The sequence below is a fragment of the Leishmania donovani genome, chromosome 35 (genome assembly GCF_000227135.1).
Source record: "Leishmania donovani BPK282A1 complete genome, chromosome 35".
Taxonomy (NCBI): Eukaryota; Euglenozoa; class Kinetoplastea; order Trypanosomatida; family Trypanosomatidae; genus Leishmania; species Leishmania donovani.
The window spans coordinates 26541-52083 of record NC_018262.1 but is presented as its reverse complement, the minus strand read 5'-3'; the positions used below and the strand labels follow the sequence as shown (position 1 = coordinate 52083).

The 25543-nt window shown below is 53.7% G+C and overlaps 10 protein-coding genes across 10 annotated transcripts; 8 read left to right on the top strand and 2 right to left on the bottom strand.

The window, feature by feature from the left end:
* Positions 1-684: 684 nt before the first annotated feature.
* LDBPK_350200 (hypothetical protein, conserved) lies at positions 685-7056 on the bottom strand (the record flags this gene model as incomplete). Its single annotated transcript, XM_003864565.1, has 1 exon — positions 685-7056. One exon carries the CDS (start codon positions 7054-7056, stop codon positions 685-687), a length of 6372 nt encoding a protein of 2123 aa, XP_003864613.1.
* Positions 7057-8809: 1753 nt separating this feature from the next.
* On the bottom strand, positions 8810-9532 carry LDBPK_350190 (hypothetical protein, conserved; the record flags this gene model as incomplete). Its single annotated transcript, XM_003864564.1, has 1 exon — positions 8810-9532. One exon carries the CDS (start codon positions 9530-9532, stop codon positions 8810-8812), a length of 723 nt encoding a protein of 240 aa, XP_003864612.1.
* Positions 9533-11930: 2398 nt separating this feature from the next.
* Positions 11931-14519, top strand: LDBPK_350180 (hypothetical protein, conserved; the record flags this gene model as incomplete). The annotated part of the gene is made up of 1 exon (XM_003864563.1): positions 11931-14519. The coding sequence occupies one exon, from the start codon at positions 11931-11933 to the stop codon at positions 14517-14519; it is 2589 nt and encodes an 862-aa protein (XP_003864611.1).
* Positions 14520-15296: 777 nt separating this feature from the next.
* LDBPK_350170 (hypothetical protein, conserved) lies at positions 15297-16322 on the top strand (the record flags this gene model as incomplete). Its single annotated transcript, XM_003864562.1, has 1 exon — positions 15297-16322. The coding sequence occupies one exon, from the start codon at positions 15297-15299 to the stop codon at positions 16320-16322; it is 1026 nt and encodes a 341-aa protein (XP_003864610.1).
* Positions 16323-16793: 471 nt separating this feature from the next.
* LDBPK_350160 (hypothetical protein, conserved) lies at positions 16794-17741 on the top strand (the record flags this gene model as incomplete). Its single annotated transcript, XM_003864561.1, has 1 exon — positions 16794-17741. The coding sequence occupies one exon, from the start codon at positions 16794-16796 to the stop codon at positions 17739-17741; it is 948 nt and encodes a 315-aa protein (XP_003864609.1).
* An 820-nt stretch (positions 17742-18561) lies between these two features.
* On the top strand, positions 18562-19434 carry LDBPK_350150 (hypothetical protein, conserved; the record flags this gene model as incomplete). Its single annotated transcript, XM_003864560.1, has 1 exon — positions 18562-19434. The coding sequence occupies one exon, from the start codon at positions 18562-18564 to the stop codon at positions 19432-19434; it is 873 nt and encodes a 290-aa protein (XP_003864608.1).
* Positions 19435-20095: 661 nt separating this feature from the next.
* LDBPK_350140 (hypothetical protein, conserved) lies at positions 20096-20455 on the top strand (the record flags this gene model as incomplete). The annotated part of the gene is made up of 1 exon (XM_003864559.1): positions 20096-20455. The coding sequence occupies one exon, from the start codon at positions 20096-20098 to the stop codon at positions 20453-20455; it is 360 nt and encodes a 119-aa protein (XP_003864607.1).
* Positions 20456-21320: 865 nt separating this feature from the next.
* On the top strand, positions 21321-21881 carry LDBPK_350130 (ADP-ribosylation factor, putative; the record flags this gene model as incomplete). Its single annotated transcript, XM_003864558.1, has 1 exon — positions 21321-21881. One exon carries the CDS (start codon positions 21321-21323, stop codon positions 21879-21881), a length of 561 nt encoding a protein of 186 aa, XP_003864606.1.
* A 692-nt stretch (positions 21882-22573) lies between these two features.
* On the top strand, positions 22574-23920 carry LDBPK_350120 (hypothetical protein, conserved; the record flags this gene model as incomplete). Its single annotated transcript, XM_003864557.1, has 1 exon — positions 22574-23920. One exon carries the CDS (start codon positions 22574-22576, stop codon positions 23918-23920), a length of 1347 nt encoding a protein of 448 aa, XP_003864605.1.
* A 711-nt stretch (positions 23921-24631) lies between these two features.
* On the top strand, positions 24632-25186 carry LDBPK_350110 (coatomer zeta subunit, putative; the record flags this gene model as incomplete). The annotated part of the gene is made up of 1 exon (XM_003864556.1): positions 24632-25186. The coding sequence occupies one exon, from the start codon at positions 24632-24634 to the stop codon at positions 25184-25186; it is 555 nt and encodes a 184-aa protein (XP_003864604.1).
* Positions 25187-25543: the final 357 nt, after the last annotated feature.

The following is a 25543-nucleotide window of genomic DNA, read 5'->3' as shown; positions in this document are numbered from 1 at the left end:
CGCACAGACACAGACGCACTGGCACACGTGCGCACTCGCCTCGGTGAATGCAGAGGTGAAAAAGAAGGCAGGGAAGGGGAGGGTGAAGAGAAGAAAGAGAAAGGTAGCCGAAGCATCATCACAGTGAATATGCGCAGTGTCACACAGGATTGGGTGGTATGCTGTCCAGTGCATCCCAAGGCAGTGCGCCAAATGAAAACGTACACAGCGTGAGCTTACTATGTCTCCACACTCTTCAGCCCCTCTGCACGACTACGGATTCGACTGTGCTGAGAGTGCCCCTGTTATAGGGGCCCCTCATATCAACCGGCATATCATGCGGGCCTGATTCGTTTTCGAGTAGTTGCGCAAACTTGACGCGTGCAGTGCCTTTGTGCGATTTCAGCCAGAAAGGCATGCACAAGACATGGAGCTGATGCATTCAAGCAGAAAGAACAAAAAATGAAACCAACACACAAAAGACAAATCTGCGCCGGGCGTGAATGGTGTGTGTGTGTGTGCGTGTGTGCAGGGAAGAGGGGCGTGTGCTAGCGTGTGGGGCTGTGCCACCGTCTTGTCTGTAGCGTTTGCACGTATAGTATACGAAAAGGACGTGCTTGTGCCTCTCTGTTGCTCTACACGCCCCAGCTTCTATTTGGCGTAGGCAAGCGTCTCTCATTTCGGCGCCACAACAGCGCATCCTAATTACAGTTCGCCACGGTGGCAGAATTGCGGAGATGCACTGTGGTCGGCAGTCGCGGAGGCGGTGTCGCTCAATCGAGTGGAACTCAAGCGACGTTGCGGCAGTTCAGCCAGCGAGCTCATATCTCCACCACGGCGCTCTTGGTGATGGGAAAAGCGAGACTTTGGCAGTGGCGGAGGCACGGTCGAGTGAGCTGCAGGCGTGGCTGCCGTCGCTTGTGCACCGCCACTAGTCGGATCCAGTGGGCGGACAACCCGGCGATCGGCATTAGAAAGTTGAAGACGGAGGTTGTTGAGTTCCATCTCGCACTGCTCCGCGGCAGCTTGCTCAGTTGCGAGACGACGATGTAGCTCCGCGTTCGACACAGAAGAGGCACCGTCGCCTCTGGAGGAAGCACGCAAGCTCACGAGCTGCCGGGACAGATCTTCGAGCTGAGTCTGCAAACTCTGCTCCCGTTTCTTTAGTTCGCGCAGCTCTCGTGATTGGCGCGCGTAGCGGGCGGACTGCACTTGTGTCGAGCGGAGATCGGCGTTCTCGCTCTGCAACTTTGCGATCACGAGCTTGAGGTTATCTATAACGCTCGTAAGTGTCTCAACGCCTGCGGCGTCAGTCATAGATGCAGCTCGTTGATGCCCAGCGGCAGCAGCCTTGGATCCCGCCACAGCGTCCTCTTTCCCGCGCTGCAGCAACGGCTCTTCTCTCGCCGCGACTACCTGCGTGCCTCGACTTTGCAGGCCCGAGGCAACCGCACTGGCGCGTTGCTGCAAGCGTACCGGCGAGGTACTACTGAACTGCCGCAGCTGCTCTTGCAGAGAAGCCAACTCACGATCCTTGGCACACAGCTGCTGGTGTAGCTGGTACACAAGTCGCTGCGACTCCGTGTTCTTTTCCAGCATCGTCTTCTCCTTTTCCACCCGCTCGTTGAGCTCCTTCTGGATGGCGCGAATGCGGTGATCAAGCACCTTCATGTGGCTCGCCGACTCTTGTTGGATGGTGCCCATGCGCTGCGCCAGTGCGATCTCTTGCTGATGCAGCCGGGCAGACTCACCGCTGCGGTGCGCCTCGTCCATCAGCTTCTGCTTGAGGATCGTAGCGGCCACCATCAGCTTGTCGTTCTGCTCTTTCACAGTGTTGAGATCCACCCGCAGCCCTTCGTTAAGCGCCGCCAGGTGCTGTGCACGCTCCGTCTCCACCTGCTGCGCTGACACCTCAGCCTGCAGTGCATCGATATGTGTCTTCCACTCTGCAGCATCCACCTGGAAGCGCCTTGCGTGCGCCCGCTCCTCCTCCAACATTTGCCGCATCATGCGCAGCTCCTGATCAAGAGCCGCGTTCTGGGCGCGCAGCTCGCCTACCAGCGGTGCATCAGACACACCACCGGCGGACGCCACTTGTGACAGAAGCTGTAACATGCCTCCCTGTTCCGCATGTTGGGCCTGGACATCGCTCAGTTGCCGCTCCATAGAGGCCCGCTGTTCCTTCTCACGCTGGAGCTCTGCTGTCAGCTGCATCTCCCGCTGTCGCAGGCTCTCCACCATTGCCGTTTGATTGCGTATGATGCCCATGAGAGCATCGGTGTTGTGGCCTGGCGGGGCTCCAGCGTGCGGGGCGCGAGTCGACAGCTGCTGCTGCACCTGCTGCTCCAGCTGCGACTCTAGCACAATGCTACTTGCGCGGGCCTCCTTCAACTCGTGACGGAGGCGGACTGTCTCCGCAGTAAGAAACTGCAGCTGCTCCTGCAGGCCGTTACTGGTGCCCGGTATGAAAAGAGGCAGAGCTGCGCTCTCACCCGCATGGCGCACGGAGTCCCCGACAGTTTCAATAGCGCTCTTGAAGCGCTCCACCATGGCAGTGTTTTCACGGAACATGTGCTCATGCAGCCGCTCCATTCGCACTGCTTCGCCGAGCCCGTACTCGACGCCCTTCCTGCGTTCGGCGGAGAGCTGCTCCTGCAGAGAGGAGATTAGCTGCTCCTTCTTCTGGATCATCTCTTGCAAGCAGTGAACGTTGTGCTCTGTGGCCCGGCGAGCCACCTCCAACTGTGTCTCATGCGCCCGCAGCAGTCGTGCCTCGCGCTGCGTCGCCTTTTGCCGCTCTTCTTCGAGCTGCCGCTGCGCGAACGCAGCCTGCTCGCTCGCCTGCTGTACCTCCTCCCTCAGCTGCGCCGCCATGTGCTCGATTCGGCGACGCTCGGCGTCCACATCCGCCACCTGCCTCTTCAGCGTGGCGCACTGTTGTGCGAGCTCTGTCTGCCGAAGCACCGCATTTTTGTACTCGCGAATGGCGAGGTCGCCGTCGTCTGCGCTGCCCGAGCCCAGCTTGTTCGACGCGGTGGATAGAGCTGATTCGAGGGTCACAGACGGTGCCACCGCCTTGTCAAAGACACTCTCCTTTAGCTGCAAAAGTGTGGCCAGCAGCTCTGCATCGAGGGGGGATGCTGTCATGTACCCGAACTCAAGCCGCGCCACCTCGGCGTTGAGATCTTTATTGTTTGCCTCGGCGCGGATCAGCTTCGCCTGTAGGAATTGCCTCTCCTCCTGGCACTCCGTCATGAGGCGGTCGTGCTCGCGTACTCTGCTACGCGCCTCCTGTAGCCTCACGTCTATCGCATCCCGTTTGGCTGGGCTGTCCTCCATATGCAGTAGAGACAACTGCTGTTCCAGAGTGGCGACAGTGTTCTGCGCGTCAGAGAGCTGCATCGCCAGCATCTTGCTCCGGCCAAAGCACTCACCGAGGTCCGAGACGATTTTGCGAAGGCGGCGATCCATGATCTCCGCCTGGTGCGGCGAGAGAGAGCCTTTGCTGGCGCGCTGCACGCACCGCAAGTAATCCACAACGGACACGACCTGCTCCACGTACTTGCGATACAGGCGATATGCGCCCGTCTTGTACACCGTCGCCTCATTAGCAACAACGTGATAGTTAGCCTCCGTTGCAGCCAGTTGCATTTTGAGTCGCTTCGCCTGGATGAGGGCCAGCTCACTCTGCCGGCGTAGTGCGGCGTGTTCGCGAATCGCAGCGCTCACAAAGGTGGTTACCAGATGCGAATCTGCGGAACTTTTCAAGAGCGTGATCTCTTGCTGTTTGGCCTCTAGCTCTATTTCCAATGACTTACCCTGCGACTGCAGATCCATGGAGTGGTGCAGAAGCCCTAAGTTGACAGTCTTCAGCCTCGCGATTTCTTTCTCCAACCGAGCCAGCTCCGTCGGGCTCACCTTCGCGTGCGGCAGCGACCCACAAGGCGTCACCTTCGTGTCAGCGCCCTCATTGAGGATGTTGCGGATGTGGTCTCGCACCTCGATGACTTCTTGACGTGCAGAGTCGATATCGTTTTCTAGCTGCGCCACCTCCTTCTCGCGAGCCTCAAGCCGCTTTGCGGCGAGAGCGTACTTCTGTTTGTACGTGGCTGCCTCTGCCTCGCTCTTTGCAACGGCCGCAGCCGTGTATTCGGGGCTCGGGTTCACCCTTGCGTCCTCGGTGGCAGTCGCCGCCGCGCGAAGGCCTGCCACCTCGGCGGACAGTGCATCCATTTCCGCCTGTTTCTCCGCCAGCTCGTGTCGAAGACGTTTCGTGTCGAGACGCAGCTCCAAAACCTCTTGGTTGGCCTCCATACCTTGATAAACCTGCTTGAGGTGAAGGAGAAAACGGCTGTCTTCTCGATACATTCTGCCTTGAAGCAGATGCCGGACGGCGTAGTCGAGGAAGCTGAGCATCTCGCTCTCCATGCTGCACCCCGCTGACGAACGAGGCAGCACCGCGTCCTCGATGGGGCCATCATTCTCCAGTATCTCGCGAAGCCGCTCCAGTGTATTCTTCATCTGAGACTCCACTCGTCTGACAGCTGCACTCGACTCCTCTTGTGTAGTGAGAGCTCGGCGCAGTCGCTGAAGGAGAGTCGCCTCGCGGCGACGCAGCAGAACCACTTTGAGCAGCAGCTCCTTCGTCGTCCCTCGGTCAAGTCGCTCGAGGCTGTCTTCGAGGTCTTTATTCGTCTTCGACAACGCGCCGCATCTCTCAGTGAGCTCCTCGTTCAATTCTGTCAGTGCTTTGATCTGATCTTGCAAGGAAGCGTCTGCTTTCTTCTCGAGCTCCATCTTTCGGTGCTGCTCTGCGTCAGCAGCATGCCTCGCCTCTAACTTCTCCTTCGCCACTGTAAGCTCCTTACTCAGAGAGTCGATCAGCGTATCCTTCACGCGTAGCTGCTCGCGCAGCGTATTCGCTACAGTCAACCACTTCGCGTTTGACAAAGCCCCTGTGCGGCTCTCACCAAAGTCGCCGAGCGCCGGCGCAGGTGCACCGGCTGCGACTTCGGTCTGGGCCGCGCCTATCCCGGCAGCGCCAAAAATGGCCTCGCGGTACTGATCGCGCTCACGGCAAATCACCTCCTTCTCAGCCGTGCCGGCCACCACCTGCTCCCGCAGACGCGCAATCTCTTCCACGCGCATCTTCTCGGACTGCTCAAGTTCCTCCAGCCGCCGAGTCAGTCGCTCGATCTTTTCCTCAGCCTGCGCACCAGCCTCGGCCGTGGACGAGGAGGTGATCACATCGATATGCTCTCGCAGTGCCGACACCGCGGCGGCGGTGTCAGGGGCGCTCACGTCCACAAAAGCGTTCTTCAGGGCGTCGTTTATGCGATCCTTCACGAACGCGTTAAACTGCTCAGCATCGCGACGCCGCGCCTGCAGCTCCTTGAAATATTTATCCTTGTAGCTCTCATCGTTTTCCTCGACTATAACGGTGCCGGCTTTCATCTGGTCCACCAGCTTGTCCAGCTGCTTGAGCTGCTCGGAGGAGAGGCCTAGCTCGAAGCGCAGTTTGGTGTCCATGAGGGGCTGCAGTCGCACCTTATTCATCCAATGGCGCCGCTCCCGCTCCAGCCACTCCACCTCCTCCTTCAGCAGGCTCACCTCCTCCTTCAAAGTGTCCATTTCGCTGTACGCGGCTGCGTTCTGAGGGCGCAGGCTGTTGATTTCCTCCTCCGTCACCCCGACCCGCTTGCACAGCTCGCGGAGCGCGGCATTGAACGTAATGGAATCTTCCATGCCGTTTAGCCGTTCCCGCAGCTGCGCATTTTCGCCTTGGAGAACCTCCACAGTTCGGGTGTGGTCTGCCAACTCTTGCCTTAGCCGATACAAGCCCTCGTTGCCACTTTCGTAGTTCTTGACGAGACGCGTCAGTCGAAGGTTTTCTTCATCAAGTGCGTCAATGCGCAGTTCGAGCTGCTCCACCTCGGCGTGCAAATCGTCGTTCTCGCGCTCCAGCCTGCGTTGCTCCTCTGTGGGGATCACGCGCATCTTTGCATCCTTGTCGCTGATGTCGGGTGTACCGGTTTTTACCGACGAGTGCGACGACGAGTCGTCTGAGATTGAAGAGTCACGGTGAAAATGAGACTTTTGCTGGCTGGTGGCCTTTTCCAGCTGTCGTCGGAGTAGTGCAATCTCCTCCTCCTTTTCGTCGAGGTCAACCTCGTGCTGGTGCATCAGCTGCTCCACATGTGCATCAGATTCCTGCTTGACGGTGACAAACTCGTCTCGAAGAGATTTATTCTTTGCGCGCTCTTCGTCGAGGAGGTCCTTCGTCAGTCTCCGCAGCTCCGTCATGTCACGAAGCGCCTCTGCCTCCCGCTTTTCACATAGCTCTTCCGCTCGATCGCGCGACTGCACGAGGGCGTAGTTTTCTTGCTGCAGAGATTGAACTTTTTGCCGCAGTCGATCCAGCTCGTCGTCTACCTTTTGCTTCTTGCCGTGCTCTTTCTGACGCAGTTCCTGCAGCATATCCTCTGTTTTCGCAGAGCAATCGGCAAGACGCTTGTACCTTGCTGCAAGGTGGCGGTACTCCAGTTGCGCCTTTTCATAGTGTTCTTTAATGCCACTCGTGTCATCACTGCGCGATGCAAGGGCCTCCTTCAGTTCCGCGTTCCGCCGCGTTAGGTTTCGCAGTTGAAGAGAAAGCTCATCATTCTCGGTTTTCAAGCGAACTAGCTCCTCTGAGCTCGATGGCTCAGCTGCCGCATTTTGAGATGCCCCCTCTACTCTAGCCTTGCGCAATAGGTCGCTGAGCTTCTCAATTTCCTCCTCCTTTGAGGAAAGTTGTGTTTTGAAAGCGCTCCGCAGGTTCGCTATCTCAGCCGTTGTTTCCTCTGCTGTCTTGCTGAGTCGTCCGAATTCGGTGAGGCACTTAGCGGAGACGGTTTTAAGCAGCTTTGCAATACTGATCGTGTATCGGGGGTCGGCCATCTTCGGGTCAGATTCCAGAAAGACATAGCGCGCCACAAGCGACATCACCTTTTTAATGTACACAAACTCGTTAGTTTCCTGCAGCTGCTGAAAGGGCATACGTTGAATTTGATCCCACATTGCAGAGGCATCATCCATCGAGGAGGGCCTCGCATCTTGCACTGAAGATGACATCACGCAAGCAAAACCTCGCAACAAGGGTTGCCAATACAACTTTCTATTTAGTTTTCCAGATCACGGAAAACGGATCAAAAAGCAGAAAACCCTGTGCCGCTCCTTTTTGCTGTGTCTACAGAGCCTTTATGGGTCTTCGTTCTATATGTACACTTGATGTCTGAGCGACGCGTGTTGTGCCGGTTAAAGATAATGATCGCTGCACCAGCACAGTGCGCCACTGAGCACCATAGAAGTCTACAAATCGTGGTGAACAATGCTCGGCTCGATTGCGAGCAATAGCGAGCAGAAAGCAGCAGCGCCTAAATGCGGAAGAGCCTTATCAGACTTTTTGTTTTCACGTATGTTTGCTTTGATTTTGGTTTCTAGGCGGACAGCCGGGGTGCCTTTGAAGAGCAAAGAATGTAATTTGACTTTTCCTCTTCCATGAGTAAGACTCTAAAAGAAGAAAGTTAGAACCAGCAGGAATGGGAAGTTTGAGAAAGAAGCATCAGTGTTTCGAGCCGCTCTTTAAAGCTCAGAGATAAATCTAGCGAAGCCTGCTTACAGGCAAACTTTAGCGCTCGCGGATGCAATCATTTAGGTTGCGAAGAGAATCTTTTTTTGTTGTTCCGCCAGACTACACGCAGCACAAGGGTGCAGAGTCCAAACTACCCTAGAGATGACTCTTTAATCGACCCGAGATAAAGATCAGTTATGAAAAAAAAAAAGCATTGACATCAAATTCACCATTTGATACATGGCGCATGCGCATACGAAAAAAAAAAGCACACCGTGGAAGACAGCCTTTTTTTTTTTTCAGAGATGGCAATAATGACGAATAAAACCGGCGTCGGGCATGCTCTGATTTCTTGTCGATCTATCATGTCCCAGGCACATGTACACACAACAGGAGGTCAGCCCCTATCCTCACCTAAAAAGCAGCTTACGCGAATGACAACAAACAGGCTACACCAAACGAAACGTTAAGCAAAAAGTAATAGAAACAATTGTGTAAACACAGTTGAATCGTTTTTCTCTTTGCAAAATACCACAGATCCTCCATCAAACTCTTTTCAACAGGAAGCGTTGATTCGACAAAACGGTAGCACGCTTATGTGCAGTTCACAGCACTTCACCCCGCGAAGCGCTTCCGCTTACCCATCCCTAACACCGTCACTCTCGCTGCTGATGACACAAATAACGAGCAAAACAGCAGAATATGAAAACAGCAGTTCGCATTAAAAGACAACGCACTCAGCAAACGTAACACAAAAAGGCTACTTGTTGGCTTTCCCTCAAAAATGGACTGATACAATAATGTGGAAGTGCCACTGAATTGTTCGTGTAACTGCGCTTTCCTTTTCCTCATTGAACTGGCCTCCCGAACAAGAGTATGTACTGCGCGCGAAAAAAAAGAGACACCGGGAGTAGCAGCAAGAGGACCCGGGTTAAATGGCTTGACTGATGAGATGGAAAAGGATATCATTTTTCCTTTGGCAGACAAAAACATTCCTCATCGACAACAGCAACAAAAAAAAAGCTGCAGAAGCGAGGCAACATCACGTTGACGTTCGCACCATCGCCATACAACATGGGCAAAGTCTTTCAAAAACAAGCAAATAGATAAAAAAAAATAATACAGAAAAATATGCTTGAGTGTAGATTTCGAGTGTGAGCCAATGTCTGCATCTTCGACGAAAGATGAAGCAGTAGAAACAACACTGTGCCAGCCAGTCTACCTTTGCAAATCTCGGTTAACACGAACATGCGCAGGATCAAAGCAGTTGGTATCAAGCGTGTATGCATTAATGTAGTCCCCAACGTCCGTCATTACAGGCTCACGCTTCAGCAATTCGCAGTTCGCGATAAACTGCGGAACAGTAAAATCGCTTTCACTGAGAACTTTCACCAGCTCTGCTAGCGCATACAGTGTGTTGTCCTCTCCGTCGCCACCCTCGTAATCGCTGACAAGGATGCCGTTGTCTTGATAGCCTCGAATACAATCCGGAGTGTTTTCGACTATGAGAACGCGGTCGAGAGGACGACCAAGAGCATTCAGATCCTTGCGATAGCCCGGCTGGCCGTTGAACCACTTGTTGTGACGGTATATACAGTGTGAGACAGCATTACATGTGTCGATATTCGACACAATAGCTTGCGCATAGGCCTTCAACCCAGCCGTCCACACAACAACCTCGATACCTTTGTCCTTGCACATCTGAAAGAACTCAGGAATCCCAGGTCGAGCATAAAGAGGTCCGCTACGAGCGAACACCAGCGTCTCATCAAGATCAAGAACTAGAACCAGTTTCCCCTGGTATATCTCAGCTTGAGGTGCAATAACGAGATGAGGATCGGTCTTGTTCATCGACGGGTCGCGCTTGCGATTGGTGCGGTGGCGACCAGCTGCCTGGTACTCCTGTTTAAAGGATTCGCCCCGGATGCGCTGCTTGTTCATCGCGATTCTTTTTTTCTGCTTTCTTTTTGCTGTTGCGCGGTTCACTGTGGATTTTTTGTCGTTCTATATTCGACAACTTTGCTGAACAGAGAGAACTCAAAAGTCAAAGGAGTGAGGAAGGTATCGAATTGAGATTAAACGGCCACGGCTTGTTCGATAAGATTCGCGGCTCGATAATCGCGCCAAAATTTGTTTCTTGGATAAAGACATAGCCAGAGCGCGGCAAAATAAATCGGAAAGATAAATGTCAGATATCGTGTTTGCTCTTGACAGCCATCGAACCCTGTTGGAAACAGGCAGCAAACGCTTGGCAAGATAGTATTTTTCTTATGCGGTGCATGAAACGCCTATCATCACATAGTTTGTCATCTTTGGGCAGTAAATTTTGCTTTCAATTCAGCGTGTACAGCGGCATATGTTACCCCTGTTGACGCATTTACCGCGGGCGACAGGCACGAAGCAATTTGGCGAAAAGTTACCATTACATGTGTGCAAGACCGCAAAAGAAAAAAACGATTTGCTCTTCCCAGTATATAAATTCCAAAAGACAAGAATAGGAGCATTTTGCAAACAAAATCGGAAATCTGCGCAGAAATTCGCCATTTATTTGAGTTTTAAATGCAGAAAAAAAACCGTAAATAATTTTTTTTGCTGAAACGAAAAATGGTGCAGCACAGCATCCCGCATGTGAACTTCCAAATAATGCGCAGTTGGCTTGTGCCACTCGTGCTTGGTATTCACTCGTATTCCTGGCAACAGCTCATCATAGCTGCATCTCCCATAAGCTCCTTTTCAACTCTGTCGCTCTTGCAAATGGACAACAAGCTAAAGATGTCGCTTGCATTCGTCACCACGTTCCAGCAGAGCGCATGCAGAATACGCATCAACTATAGCACTGCTTTGAATAAAGTTACTCGCAATGCAGTTATGAAATTTACTTCATACCTGCACCTCAAATACGTGTTCCCGCAAAAACGCCTTTTACGTAGGCACTTATGCACATCCAAAATTTTACCGAGCATCGTAATGAAGTCGCGATCCGTGGTCCCCCAAATGGCGGAAGATCGCCGAACAACGAAAAATAACTAACTCATGTGCACTTTGTGTCGTAACGACATTATCTGCAAAAAATGGCTCAACGTGTTACTGGTCTTTCCATGGCATCTCTCCCGCCGTGCTTCAAAAACCCACAGCTAGTGCTGTACACTGCGCTATAGCAGCAGCATCATCGAAGAGCGGGCCCCTCTGGCAATCAGCCTCCCAGAGGAGGGAGGGGGTGCTACAGAAGAGTCGAAAATCGCAAAATTCCAGCCTACAGTTTCAACGCACGACACTTTCCTTGACCACATCAAACCCCGGAAGCCGCACGCAACCCCCCCCCCCCCTGTTTAAAAGAAACGGCGGCAGGTGACCGGATTCCCCAGTTTTCATAGCTACTCCGGCGCCACGTGTCGAAGAAAACAGAGCGGCACAGAGACGTACCAGCATTTCGTGACACGCTTCAGGTGATCTAGGCGGTGTCTCTGAAAACCTCACATCGAAGCAGTTACAATTTCGCATCCGCGGGGACTTTGCACAGCTCTCAAAGATTCACTGAATTAGATTTGCAATACATGTGCTCGCGCCAAAGTGCTTTTCCTTCATGGCAGCTATCTCAGCCATGACGATGAGGGACGCCCCAGTGCGTGGTGTTACGTCCCGGTAGCCCACTCTGTATGGGAAAGCCATACAGCCCCCTACTTGCTGACAAATGCGGAACCACTTCTGGTGGTGGCAGGGTGGAGCGCCTACGACGGAGGGGGGGTCAGCGCGATGCATTGCCACAGATGTCGGCGGCCAGGCCCTGGACGGCGTTGCGCCGCAGCGACCTGCAATCGTGCACACGTTAGTGTCACCCGTATGATTAGGCAGAATGCCAAGGTGACTGGAACCTGCACTACCCGGGCCCCCACGCTGCCCACTGGAGTGGGGAGCCTGAGCCGCCCCGAGGGACGCACCAGGTGGGCGACTGGCATAGTGGGGGAGCGGCTGTGAGGCGACCTGCGAAGCTGGTGTGGGCAGGGCTTAAGGCGGGGAGGCCGTGCTCTTCGACGACTGAGTCGGCGCGTTGCTGAAGCGTTGGTGTCTGGCGCTGCTTCGCACGAGTGGATGGGACCGTGAGAGGCCGGGGAGGGGTCGAGCCCGACTCATGCTGTCTTGCACAATGAATGGTTTGACAACAAAAAAAAAAACAATTTCAACTTCTTTGAAGCCTGCTTTGCACTGATGTTGAGTCTCTTTACAAGAGCCACCTCAGTACCGAATGAGGATGCAAAAATCCCTTCATGAAGTCAACTGTTACTCTCGCTTTATTTACCGCACATTGTTTATTGCTGCTGCAGTGTGCAAGGATACGAGAATGTCAGAGAAACAAGACCGCATAAACGATGTTCTCGCCCAGCGCATCACACAGCTGGAGTGTGAGCTTCGCAATGCTCAGCACGACCTTTTCTCTGCGCTCGGCCAAAAGGAGCGTGCTGAGCAAGAGAAAAAGTTGCTAAAGGATGAGGCATTCGAGGTTGTAGAACAGTGGAGCGCAGAGAACACAGAGTTGCGCCACAAGCTAGCGGTGATGGAGAAAGAAAGCGCAGCAGATAAGGCGACACTCAGGAACCGCGATGATATGGTAGCGTGCTTAAAAGAAGAACTAGATGTCGCGCAGCGGCTGACCGCGCAGTACTCTACTGAGATCGAGGACCAGCAGCAAAAACACCGCAACTTGGAGCAGCAAAACGCGCAGCTGGCCGAAAGTTTGGCCGCCGCTCGAAGCGAACTCGCTTCGTGTACCCAGCGTGTAGCGGACTACGAGCGCCTCGTCGCGAAATTTCAGGCTGAGATGAAGGCTGCGCTTGCCTCTCGAAAGAAAGACACCGAAGCGCTTGATCACCTGCGATCATCGCTTGCGAAGGCGACCGCAGAAAATGAAGCTCTCCGTGACGCCGGCGAGAATGTGTCCTCTAGCATGGAGAGGCTGCTCGAGCGGGTAGCCAAGCTCAAGGAAGAAAATGAGTCACTTCGAAAGAACTCCGAGCAACTTCTTTCTGCAAAAGATGAGCTGACGCGACAACTCCATCGCGACTGCGACGAACGGCGGCAGCTCTCTGACGAATTGAGGTCGCTTTCCGCGCGTGTAGCGGCCTCTGAGAACGAAGCACAACAGCTCCGAGAAAAGTGCGAACGTACGGAAAAACAGCTTACAGCCTCCGACTCTGCACTGCAAGAGTCGCACACTGCAGCAGAGCAGCAGCTGCAACTGATTCAGACACTGGAAAGCGATGTTATAGAGTTGAAGGACAGGGAAATAACTACAGGCAAGGCGCTGTGTGATTTGCAGGCAGAACTTCTACGTCTAAATCAACAGCTGGATGAGATATCGCAGCAGAAGGAAGACCTCCAGATCGAGTTCACTGCGGTCAAAGAGAGCTACGCAACAGCGTTGATGGAATTGGATAACCACAAGCGGACAAGCTCCAACGCCTTGGCCGCGATGCAAGCCGAGTTCGCAGCCTTCAAACGCGATTCAACGGAGAGGTGCATGCTTGCCGAGCAGAACTGTAGTTCCGCGTGGCTGTCGGTGCAGGAGCTGACTGACGCTCTACGCGCGCAACAGCTTTCGGAGCTTGCACATAGGGAGCAGATTTCCCGTAGCTCGATCCTTCTGGACCAGCAAGCATCGATCGGCGGAGCGTTTGAGCAGCGTTTTCACGCCGTACTGGCTCAGCACTCTGATTGCTGCCGGGCTCTTGAACGGGCCGAAGAACGCATTCGACAACACGAATTTAACGCCGCCAAAACAGCTGAGCAGATAAGTGCGCTTTCAAGCCGGTGCCGTACCAGCGAGCAGACAGTAGGCGAGCAACGCAAGGCGTTGTCGCTGCTCGAAAGCCAGCTCAGTCAGGGTGCAGCGCACCTCAAAGAGGTTATACTTGAGCGCGACACCTTTGCCAAGGACAACGCTTGGTTGAGGGACCAGGTAGAGTCCATGCGACAGGAGCTGGGGGAGCTTGACGAGCTGCTGAACTCGAATCTCAACGAGATGCGTGAAGAGAACGAACGACTTCAGCTAGAGAATGATTCAATGCGACACAATGTTGCTGCAGCCAACCACAAAGAACAAGAAGCTGCTGTGCGGATTACAGCGTTACAGGTAAGTGTCAGTGATCTGGAGGGTGAACTTCGCGCGCAAGCAAAGACGTTGGAAATCACGGAAGCCGAGTTGCAGGCACTCAAGGCACAAGTCGAGAATTTATCCACTTCCTTGGACCTTTCCAAAAGAAGATGTGAGGAATTGGAAGCTGTCAACACAGAGGCAGATAAATCCAACTCTGCCTTGATACTGCAGGCGGCACAACTGCAGGAGCGCCTTGGCAGCCAGGAATCCAAGCTCTCTCTAATTCTCTCTGAAAAGCGAAAGGAGAGTGAGAGCTTGAAACGAAAACTCAACGCATACGTTGAGAAGTGCGAAAAGTGCGAGCAGCTGCTTCATGCGGAGATCAAAGCTAGAAAGGAATTGGAAAGCGCGATTGCAGCAGCAAAGGAGCACAATGGAAAGCTGCGCGGCGCGCTAGACGAGCTTAAAATCCGCTGTGCAAGTGACGCCTCTACCATCAAAGAGCTTTTGGCTGAAAGGGACAATCTTATCCGCGATCGTGACATCATTGTGGAAAAGTACAACAAGCTTCACGATGCGTTCCGGAATGTTCGCAGGGAAGCGCACAGCAAGGTGGCTGACGAGCTCAAGCGGGTTATGGAGCTGGCCATGTCACAAGAAACGGAGCTGCAGACATTGAGGAAGCAAAACTCGACCCTGAAGAAGAGTATATCGATGTTTGTAGAATCCGCACAACCGAAGGCTGAAGCCGTTTTCATGGAAAGGCTCAATCTCACGGAAGGCCCTTTACGGCACCCCAAAAAGCGCAGCGCTGCAAGCACCACTGAACAGCAATAAAGGTATCTCGTTTTCTTTTTCCGGTTGTAGATTTTTCCGTTTGAAAACGAAAAGAAAAAAATATTAGATTTTCTTTCCTCTGTTCAGTAGATCTAAATTTAGTGAACAGCATAGTGCCTTTTGTTTTTCGCAGCTCGTCAAAGTGCTTACTTGCAGTCGCTAAGCGGAGGCATATCCGCAGCGCGTTTGTCTGCCCAGTATTACCTGTCAGTGGCATTTCACAACTGTGTTTATCCTCTGGCAGTGGATATCGAGGACCATGTACCGAACGCGATGCCTCACAGTCGATTGCCGCATCCTCTCAAAGGCGTTTTGTGAAGGCGTTTTCGTTTTCCTTCCCTTCCGTGCGGGTGAGTTGTGATGACCCTTCCCGCCCTTATAGAGACATCGAGGAAAAGTGAGAAAAACCATTCTCGAAACCCGTCTGTGGCGCTATAAAAAGTGTCTTCTACCATAGGGCTTCTTCAACTCTTTATGACGAACGGCAGCACTTTCTCCTCTAGTGTGTCACTGTCGTATGTGCTCATCTTCGAAAAAAAAAAAGATTCGGCTGCCGAAGCACGCTTCTTTCTGGTATCAAAACGTTTCTGTCATATGCTACCTTCTGTGTAAGCAAAGTGTGCCACTATGGAGCCTACTCGCAACTTTCCTTTCCCTCTTTATTGTTTTCTGTTTGCAAAGGACTGATTTATGTCTCCTTAAGCAACCGCGCTTGCGCTGCATTCTCGCCACTCAGCTTGTCAAAATTGTCCTGCCTCATTTTCTGCGAAAACAGTAATGAATAGCCTCGACTATGCTACAAAATGTGACGAGCTGGACTGGCTTCTCAAGCGTTATTGCGATCGCAAAAAAAGGCAAACAAAATCTCTTCAAGAGCAACTGAAAAAAGAGGTGTCTGCCAATGTTGAGCTGAGGAAGTACATTTCCTTTTTGGAAGGCAAGCTACAAGCAGAGGGTGAGAACGCCAACCAATTGGTCCGGTCGCTTGATGATAGAAAAAGGCATGCTAAAGCCGCCTTGATGGGGCGCGAGCGGAACTTGCATTCGCTTGCAGCAGAGTTGGAGTCGCGACTTTGTATGGTCGAGCAGCGCGAACGGGAGTGTGCCGAGTTTGCGACCGCCCTTGAGGAGAGGGATCAACATCACTGGGCAAAAGTCAAATCGTTCCAGAGGAGCAAAGCACTGTTCGAGGCAGGGCTGGCAGCGTCCAAGAAGACTGTGCGGGCAGAGCTGCAGCACAGCCGCTATACGGAGGACTCGCTGACTGAATATCTTGACGATGTACCCGGCACAGATGGACTTCTGCTGGCGCGAGGGTGTGATCTCGGCCTGAAGACCCGCTGCATGGAGCACGTTCTGCTTTTACAAAGGGATGAATGTGCTGCACGCGTAAATCTCCTCGCCGCTGAGATAGAGGAGAGAGGGAGTCTCCTGTGCAGCTTTTTTCGCGCCAGTACAACCCATCTAAACCGCCTTCTTGCCGAGCAACAAGAGCGCGAAAGGCAGCTTCACCGTGCTGAAGATCTACTGTGCCTGCAGCAAGTAGATCTGGCGGGCCGCATGCGCAAAGCAATGGATTTACAACAGGACAGCTATGCACATGCGGAAATGCAGCGGAAAGTGCTTGCGCTGCAGTGCAGAAGGGTTGTAAGGAGCGTTGGTGATGTTGTCGGATCCCTTTCAGGGATTGACGTGGAAGCGGTGATGTTAGAGCTGGAGAGCAGAATTCAGGGAATCCTGCGGGTGCCAAGCTCAGATGCGAGCAACGAGTACGGAATGCACAAAGCAGCAGGGGAATCTTGATGTTGCTGCTTCGTGCCTCTTCATCTGTCTGCTCTGTACATTTATCTCGCTTCATTTTCTTGACGTTTGTGGCTCAGTCTCTTTGTTTTCTTCAAATGCTTTTCTGTATTCAGTGGCTTTGCATATCAGCTCGTTTTTTTTCTACCATAATGAAAGACGATAGAATACTCGAGCACACATCGCAGATGCGGTGTGCGTTGCTCAACATTGAATCTGTCTTCGTTCTCAGGATTCTGCGTGCTCATTGCTCACTCCCGAGGGACCTCTTTAATGAGATCAACACAATGCCGCTGTCACTCTTTACCTCTTTCCTATCACTTTTGGTCTCCTCTCTCTCTTCTCTTGGGCCTGGCTCGAGTGCCTTCACAGCGCGGAGGAGGACCAACGTTGAATTTTGCGACTGCCTCAGACTTTTCACATTGAGAAGCTCAATTTTTCCCCTTCACCAGAATCGTTAAAATCTGCTCGGTGATGTCCTATCGGCGCAAGGCCCCGGCATCCAAGACCTTGACACCGAGTCAACAGCTTGGTAAATTGTGTAACGCCCGGTCCGGCAATTTGGTGTTTCAAAGTCACAACGCAATTGCCCTGTTGGCTCAGCTACATAAGCTTGACCGAGCCTATTATGACCAATTTGCAAAGAACGCTACAGTGCAGCGCTTCGTGCCTGCATGGGCGGTGCGTACATCACAGGAAGGTGGCACCCCAACGCGCTACACACTCCCCCTTCCATCTCACTTTATCAACACAGGTGAATCGGCCGACGATTTCGAGCCTCGTGCGTTTTTTCTTGAGAAGGCACTGTCTGCGGATATGGGCATAGATGGGAAGGTGCCTGCCTTTCCCCGCTGCGGACGTAGTGGCTTATTTTTTGCGCGCGAGGAAGTTGTCGATAATCTTCAGGCTGCTGCGGCGGATCTTAAGTTTTCCTCTCCGTTTTGGCTTCACAAGAACCACCCAGGCCTAGAATCGGGCTACCTTCAGCTAAAGGAGGGAAACGAAGCTATTGTCATCAGTCTTACGGCTAGTATCATCGGGCTCGGTGACGTGGAGACTGTCGAGGCGGCTAAGTTATACCCATTGCTTCGCAAAGAAATCAAAAGTGATGTCAACTCTGCCAGTGGTTTCTCCGTCTCAGATGAGATTCCGCTGGGAATGAATGCGCTGACCGGTGCCGTCACCAAAAATCCGTTTGTGTGTAGTTTGCCGAATCGAGGACTCTGGCTCTCGCAGGATCAGCTGCTGCATCACAACATCAGGTTGTCGCGGCGCATCACACAGGCTGCTAGGGCTTTCACGTTGGTCGAAATAGACCAGTGGGAGCTCTTCAATGCAGACCAGCTCCAGGTTCCAGGGAGATTGGGCTTGCGACAGAGTCTCAATTTGGCACCCAATGAAACGGTTTTTCAACCAGTGTAGGCGCAGTGGACGACTGTGCCCTGAACAGAAGAGATCGTGCAACAGCTAAAGCCACGTAAGTCTTCACGCAATGCAAGCAAGCGCATTTGTTCTTTGATTTGGACTGACCGCAGATGCAGATATCGTGGGGCTCAGCATCGTATTTTCGTACATGGCAACTGCTCTAATTCCAGATTTAGGTTTGTGTTGTTCTCATCCACCTGCTCGTAATCGTCTTCTCACAGCTTTTTGTTTTCCCCTGAGCCCACGTCGCCAGCAGCTACGACGTGCAAGTGTGTATGCTCGTGATCATACCCGCAAAGGAGCGTGTGAGGATAGATTCACCATATACGCCACAGCATAGAATGTTTCATCGTCCACATATTGAGTTTCTTAGAGACTTCCTTAGCGCAGAAATCAGTGAAGTGTAGGCTCACTGGTTGAGTCAGTGAAGTCATCATACAGTGTGAGTGTGGCGAGTTGCCGACGTGCTGAATAGCCTACATCTTCCTCGTCCTCCGGTCCAGCGTGCTCGTCGCTTTGTCCGGCAACAACAATTGCTCGAGTGTCCTCCGCCGTTTCGAGAGCTCGGCTGTTGTGCGTTCCATAACCCTGTGCCGACCTCAGCGTTTCTTTCACCAATCGTACTCCTTTGGTTTCCCTTTCTGGTGCTTTTTTCTTGAAAACCGGCGTGACTGTGCGAGGCATTCCTGAGCGTAGCCCCTGACCGTCTTTCAATTCGTAGCACCGTGCGCTTTGCACTTTTCACATTCCTGTCGAATACCACCGCCGCGGACTTGTGCCTCACCCGTCGGGAGGGAAAAGCGCTGGATATAGGGCCATGTCTTCTGTGCTCACGGGGGCCTTGGCGTATGGCAGCAGCGTCTTCACCATCGTCGCGCTGTACCCGTATCGTGACTTTGTAAAATCAGCCGATGTGCGTCATCTGCCGTGTGCGAAGGATCTGGGAGACTACTGCGCGAAACGATACAGGGGTATGCTTGGAAGCCTCTCGCAGCCAATGCTGCTGGCAGCACCGCATGCAGCGCTGTACTTCGGGTACGTGTTTGCCGCGGGCGGCGCCGCCGGTGCCCTTCTTGGCGGCTTGCTATTCGGATACACCAAAACGTTTGTGCGGGCAGTTGCCTATCGCATGAATGGTGGTGGCTCTCGTTACAGCAAGCCAGTGCAGCGAGGGTACTCGGGCCTACTGGACTGCGTTGTGCTTAGCGCGAAGCATTATGGTGTGCTCTCATTTTTTCCTGGAGCGCTGGCGGCGTCCGTAGTGGGGGTGCTTTGGTACGGCATTTCTCTTGCAGTACTGCAGCAGACATACAGCCGGTCTTTCGGCGAAGACCTGTGGAACGCCTTTCGCGTCCATGCACTTCTGACCTTTCTCACAGCACCCGTGCGCAACACAATGCGCTCGTCAATGTACCCTAGCGAGCGTTCCGGCGGCGTTCACGCAGTGCGGGATTACGTGGCCACTGAGGCGGCTGTCTTTCGCGAGGCAGGAGGCGTTTTTCTTTCTATGGCGCGGGAGGAGGGCTTGCGTTTCTTTTTCAATGGAACACTACGCACCACATTCAAAAGCTCTGTCCCGTTTGCAGTGACGTATGCTCTCTTCAAGGCCATAGGCGGGTCCATCGGGCTTCCAACCGGTGGCGCCTATCGTGGCGGCCGCATCGGGCGTCACTTTTCTCGGCGCTTTTAATTCCTTTTTCGCGCATGCGACTACTTAGGCGAGCTGTCTAGGTGCGCATTGCTGTAGCTCTCCACTCTCCGTCTTGATAAGCGCTCTTGATCTTCACACAACCATACGCGTGCTCACATCCACGGAGGCGAGCACACAGCGTCAGCGGAGTTCAGCGCGTCCCCTTCATTACACCAACGCCCCTGCTCCAGACGACGCCAGCAGGACTTTTGGCGCAGACGTGCTCAGGTATCGACCACGACATCCGGCGAAAGAAATATCACATAGGCGTTTTCACAACAATTACGCTGTATCGTCCTTTGTTCTGCCAAGGATGACTACCCGACAGCAGGGGGCGGCAGGGCAAGCCGAGAATTGGAGCGCCGCGCCCCCGCGCACGGGCTGCAGTGCCTGGTGGCGCCCACATGTTTTTTTTTACATAGCCATCTCTAAATTCGAGCTTTATTAACGCTTCAGTGCTCCTCCAAGTCTCTTCTTCATGCTTATTGCCTTTCCTCTGCCTGTGGCACCTTACCTTCATCTTCCCTCCTTACTTTTTACATCGGCGCCACTAGTGCGACGAGTGAATATTAACGAGGCTACTTTGCCTTGAGTACCCTCCGCCGTGGTTTCCTCTCTAGAATCTCACCACATTCCAGTCGACCTGATTCAGACAACCAGAATGCTGCGCCACTCGCTGCTTCGTTGCCAGATGAACCGGGCTCCGGCTCGACCGGGTCCCACGCTGTACGGCTGGGGTCGCACGGAGCAGAAGCGCCGCCTTGAGTACGAAGCGACGGAGTCCAAGTATCACAAGCGCGATTTCAATAAGTCTTGGGATGTTGCTGGCGTCGAGCAGCGCTACTCGGACTTCATGCAGGTTCGCACATATTTCTCCATCGGCTCTCGCTGGGGCACCTGGCTGTACAACATGATTCAGTTCTACGTGCTGTCGATGCTCCCCATCTTCGCCTTTATGCACTTCCTTCACAAGAGCATTGAGGCCTACGACGACAGCATCCGCAAGGCAGCCTGGTGGTAGTGTCGCAGATGCGTGATTGCACCCACGTGGGAGCGCGTTGCCACGGTCGCACGACCCACCTGTCTCTCGCCCCCTTTCCCATTCACCGATGATCACTGTAGCAGTGTGAGTGCCCAGTAGTTTTGACTCTCTCTTTCCTTTTTCTTCTGTAGTGGTAACAGTTTCGCGTAGCGGGTAGGAGAACTAAGGAAACATAAAAGGTATGTCAACAGGAAGATGTAGTCACGCGCAACCGGCTGCTCCACCTCGTTGCCTCCATCACATTGAGCGCAGAGAGACTGTCACGCTCCTCACCTCTCGCCGGCGTGCCGCCGCTTTCCTACTTGCGCGGATCGTGACTGAAGTGGCTCGCGCTCTTCCGAGCGGTGGTAAGTGGCTCAAAGACGAGGTGGGAATGCAGCCCTAATCGTAAGTGGGAGGGGGAGCGAGCTTGCGTACAACTCATCTGCCTTGCTCGTATTATCTCGACACGCACCTCTCCTGTCTAATTACGTCCCCTCCCTTCTCTCTGCTACTTCGTTAATGATATGTTCGCCTTGTCATCGTGTACCGCAGTGCGGAGCGGGGGGAGGGGTACACACGTTCATCCCGCTGGCTCCTGGCCGCGTATGCAGTACAGTTCTCTATTAAAGCACATTATCGTGGGCGTTCTGGTTAGCACACGCAAGTGTCGGTTAGGGGCATAACGCCGTTCTCTCCGTGGCGCCCCTTTTTCGCTGATCGTCTAGTCTGCCGCGCCTTGTGTGGTGCCCTGAGCCTTTGCTTGCAATATTGTTTCTCGTATGCGTGGGGCTCTGTGCCGCTGCCGTTTCTCATTCCAGCACACATTCCAAAGTACCTCAGCGCATCATCGGCGCCCGACACGATGGGGCTTCTCTCTATCATCAAGAAGACGAAGCGTAAAGAGCGTGAAATGCGCATCCTTATGCTAGGCCTGGACAACGCCGGGAAAACTACGTGCGTCAAAAAGCTCTGCGGGAAGGACACGAGCTCTATCAGCCCCACTCTCGGCTTTCAGATTACTGCTCTGACGTTTCGTGGGTGCACACTGAACGTGTGGGATGTGGGTGGCCAGCAAAGCTTGCGCAGCTACTGGCGCAACTACTTTGAAAGCACGGATGGTCTTGTGTGGGTGGTCGACAGCAATGACGTGAAGAGACTGCTAATGTGCAAGGAGGAGCTGCATCACCTCCTGCAGGAGGAGCGACTTGCCGGAGCAAGTTTGCTCGTCTTCCTCAATAAGATCGACATTCCCACTGCGTTATCGCCGCAGGAGATTGCCCGCCTGCTTGATGTAGACACGATTCGACAAGGCAAGCGCCACGTACACCTCTGCGCGTGTAGTGCCAGAACCGGTGAGGGCTTGCTAGACGGCATTTCATGGATGGTAGACGACGTTTCAAAGCGCATGTACTTATCAAGCTAGCACCGCCCGAGGGTGTGGAGGGTAGGGGGTTGCTAACCGAGTAACCGGCGAGCGGCGCGCGGAGAGCTCTGTGATGGCGATGCACGTATGACATTTTTGGTGAGCGTCTTTGTACTGCTGCGAGCGACGCAGAAGCATAAGAGACATAAGAGACAAGAGAGGAAATCATACAGGCACGATGGCTGCAAGGAACGGCGACGAAGCTCACAGCGTGAGGCAGCCACGTCGCCCGTCGACGGTTAGCGCGTTGGCAGTCGATGGAGACGCTGGGTGACACTATTATGAATGCGCGCATGCCTCACTTTTTCGTCTAGGCTTCACTTCAACGTTGATCCAATCCCGGGCCTCATACGTGTTCGGCGTTTTTTTTTCTTCAGCTGATGCGTGTGGCTCGTAGCGCTTCCGAGTTTCTACGGTGCTTACTTAGCACACAGTATGCAGCGTTTGCTTCGCCTCACCTCCTTCCCGTTGAAATGAGATACAAGCAACTGAGGCCTTGCCGACATACTGGTGCAACCATCTATTCGAGTGGCTGAGGTGTCTCTTCGCACCGCTGGGCAAGTGGTCGAGGTAAGCAGCGCGGGTCTGCTTTGCCCGAATACGATCCCCACACTGGCTCTGCGCAGCCCCATACGAAGAGTTCTTTCCTTCATCTCTTTGAGTGCTTCCCTTTGCAGAGAATACCCCGACCCATGTTTATCGTGGACTGGATTGCTGCTGGCGTTGTCGCCGTACTGGTTCTCTTCCTCGCCGTATACGTCGTTTTCAGGTACAGCGCAGAAGAGGAGGATGGCGATGCGTGGCTCCCGCGAGGACTCGTGATAGTGACGCTGTGTGTGGCCTGCTACATGGTGCTGCTACTGCCCCTGGAGGTGGCACTGAGGAGTGACAGGCCATCTTTCGACCTCGCCTGGGCCTGGAAGGGGTTGCTGATTGCCGCGTACTCTCTTTTGTTTGTGGGCGGGCCGTTCGCTTTTGTATTCTACGAAAGCTGGTCGCCGACGCAAAGCAGCGTGTGGACGCAGGTGCGTCCGTCCCTGGCAGTGGTGGCAGCTGCAAATGTAATGTTTGCAGCTGCCTTTGGCGCCTTGTGGCTGTGGGGCGATCACCTCGACACAAAGGATGGAACCCTCACGCATGTGCCACCGTTTGTGTACTTTGTGGCCACCACCTCTTCGTTTGGCTGGTGCTTCTTTTTCATTTTCGCCGGGGTGGGCCTCGCTGCTGTGCCGCTCCGTGCCGTTGCCGCCTTTTTCAACCGTCCACGCCCGATCACCAAGGCGGAGTACGAACTGGCTCGTGCCAAGCTGAACATGGAGGTTCAGCACCTTCTCGACGCAGGGAGACGTCTCGATGCGCAAGTCGGAGCTGGCCGCCCTAATCAAAAACAGCGCCAGAAGATGCTCCTCTTCAGGCGCGACGTGCGGGACGTCGAACGGAAAAGCGAGCGCAACGAGACTGCGTACCATCTCTCCGGCGCCTACATACTTCGTTGCTACATGGCGGCCGCGATGGGTGTCGTCAACGGTGTTTTGACTGTACTGTGGGTGCTTCACATTCTTTTGTCCAATATATTGAATGCGTTTCCGCTGATGGACCGCATGATTTGCTTCTTGAACGGCCTCCTTCCGATGCTGGCTACGCTGGTCTACGCCTACTGCGCCATGTACCTCATGTGGTGCACCGTTGTCGGCTGTCGCTCAGTGAGCGGACACGTGCTTATTCTCCCTGTGTACCCTTTGCGAGTCCGTGAAACTATGCTCAATGCGCTCTTGTTCAATTCACTGTTGCTGCTTTGCTCGGCGTTCGCCGTACTGCACCTGTGCGCCGTGAGCTTCTCCACTTACGCAGCATCTACTTTTCTGCACAATGTCTTTGTGGTCACCCTTCCTCACATGTTCGGGGTCAAGTATGTCGCTCAAGGCTTTCAATATGCACTACTAGCTGTTTTCGCGCTCTCCATTCCGTGGCTTACGGTGTGTCCGCGGTGCATGACCGGCGCGGCGAGCGACGAGGACGAGGACGATGGGCTCGTTTAGAGGGACTCTGCGTGGCGAGTCCGTACGTCCGTCGGCCTCCCCCCCACCACGAACGGTGGGTTCCCTTTTTGTTGCTTCGCGTACACGCTGTTCCCCAGTTGGCCGTGTTTTCTACTCAGCTTTTTCTTTGCCGGCAGTTCTGCATTTACCTAAAAAACGAAAGAAAAAGAAGCATCGCTATTGGCATACCAGCAGCTCTATACATGGGCATGCGCTACAGTGGCACCGTCGCCAAGCTGTGTACGTTGCGACTGGTGCACTCGCCGCCCGCTCTGCTGAGCGCATTCAACGGCTCACCATGGTGTTTTCATCGCCGTGGTTGCGCCGCGGCTCTTTCAGCCACTCTCTTCCGCGGCAACCAATTCTATGCCGACATTCGACCAGGAGCTAGCGTCATCACACTGCGGCGGCCTCTTCGCCCCCTCTTGCACCGTGTCGCCTTCAGCATCTCGTTGCATCTTTTTTTTTTTGCTTTTTGAGTTCACGTTGTTGGTGATTAGCTGTGCGCTGTTGAAAGGGATAAAGAAAAAACAAAGCGGCTCTTTTCGTGTCTGTGTGTGTACTCAACTCTGCTACCCTTTCTCACACACGTGCCTGCGCTTCTGCGTGCAGTCCACTCTCACCGGTCCGCATATTTTACCGCTCTGCTTCCTCTCAGAATAAACGAGGAGCCATTCAACCGTGCGTGCTCGCACCTCTCTCATCATTGCAATGGCCTTCCTGCACCGAGTACAGGCGGTGGTGGCACTGAACAACACTGGCAGCCGCATCTTTGCCAAGTACTTCATCGGGGAGGGCACCCCCGAGTCTTCTAAGGCGCTGGCGCCTCTTGAAAAGCAGCGCTCGCTGGAGCACGCCGTCTTTCAAGCCATTCACGACCCGCGACGCGGCAACCATGTCGCCTACGAGAGCGAGATTCTCGTGGTGGAAGGGCACATTGCTCTCTTCCACATCAGCGAAGATGTTACGATCATTGTCATTGGCGCCGGCTCTGAGAATGAAGTTGTGCTGTCGAACGTGTTGATGGGACTGGTAGATGCACTGCGCCAAGAACTCAACACACCCTCTCTGACAGCGCGTTTGTTACTGGAGAACTACTGTGCTCTTCTCATGACAATCGATGAGATGCTAGATGAGGGAATCATCCTAGAAACAGACTCGGCCACCGTGGCGAACGATTTGGAACCCTACTTGGTCGACGTTAGCAACGACACGGCGCGGGCCGCCCTCACTGGTGTCAACAAGTACCTGCGTGATAATTTGTAGCCTTTCTCCCCCCTCTCCGTCTTCTCTCACTCGTTTTCGTGTTTGCTCATCTATCTGACGTCATCTTAGTTGCATTTTGTGCTCTCTTCTCCATGTTTCCCTCTCTTCACCGCAACACCCGCTCGGCAGTTGCATCGCCGATAGCGCCACCGCCGAGCAGCTTCGCCGCTGCCGGGTGAGCATGCCTCAAGCACTGTTGCAACGAGAGGGTGGCTATGTGACTGGAGAGAGAAGAGTGTTAGTCTGTTTTCTGCGTGGGAGGTGTTAGTCGTACATCTGACTAAAATGCGAAAGAGAGCGGCGCCAACCGGTCTTGGAAAGGCCACTTTAGAAAGCAAGGATAACTCCTTTTGCTTT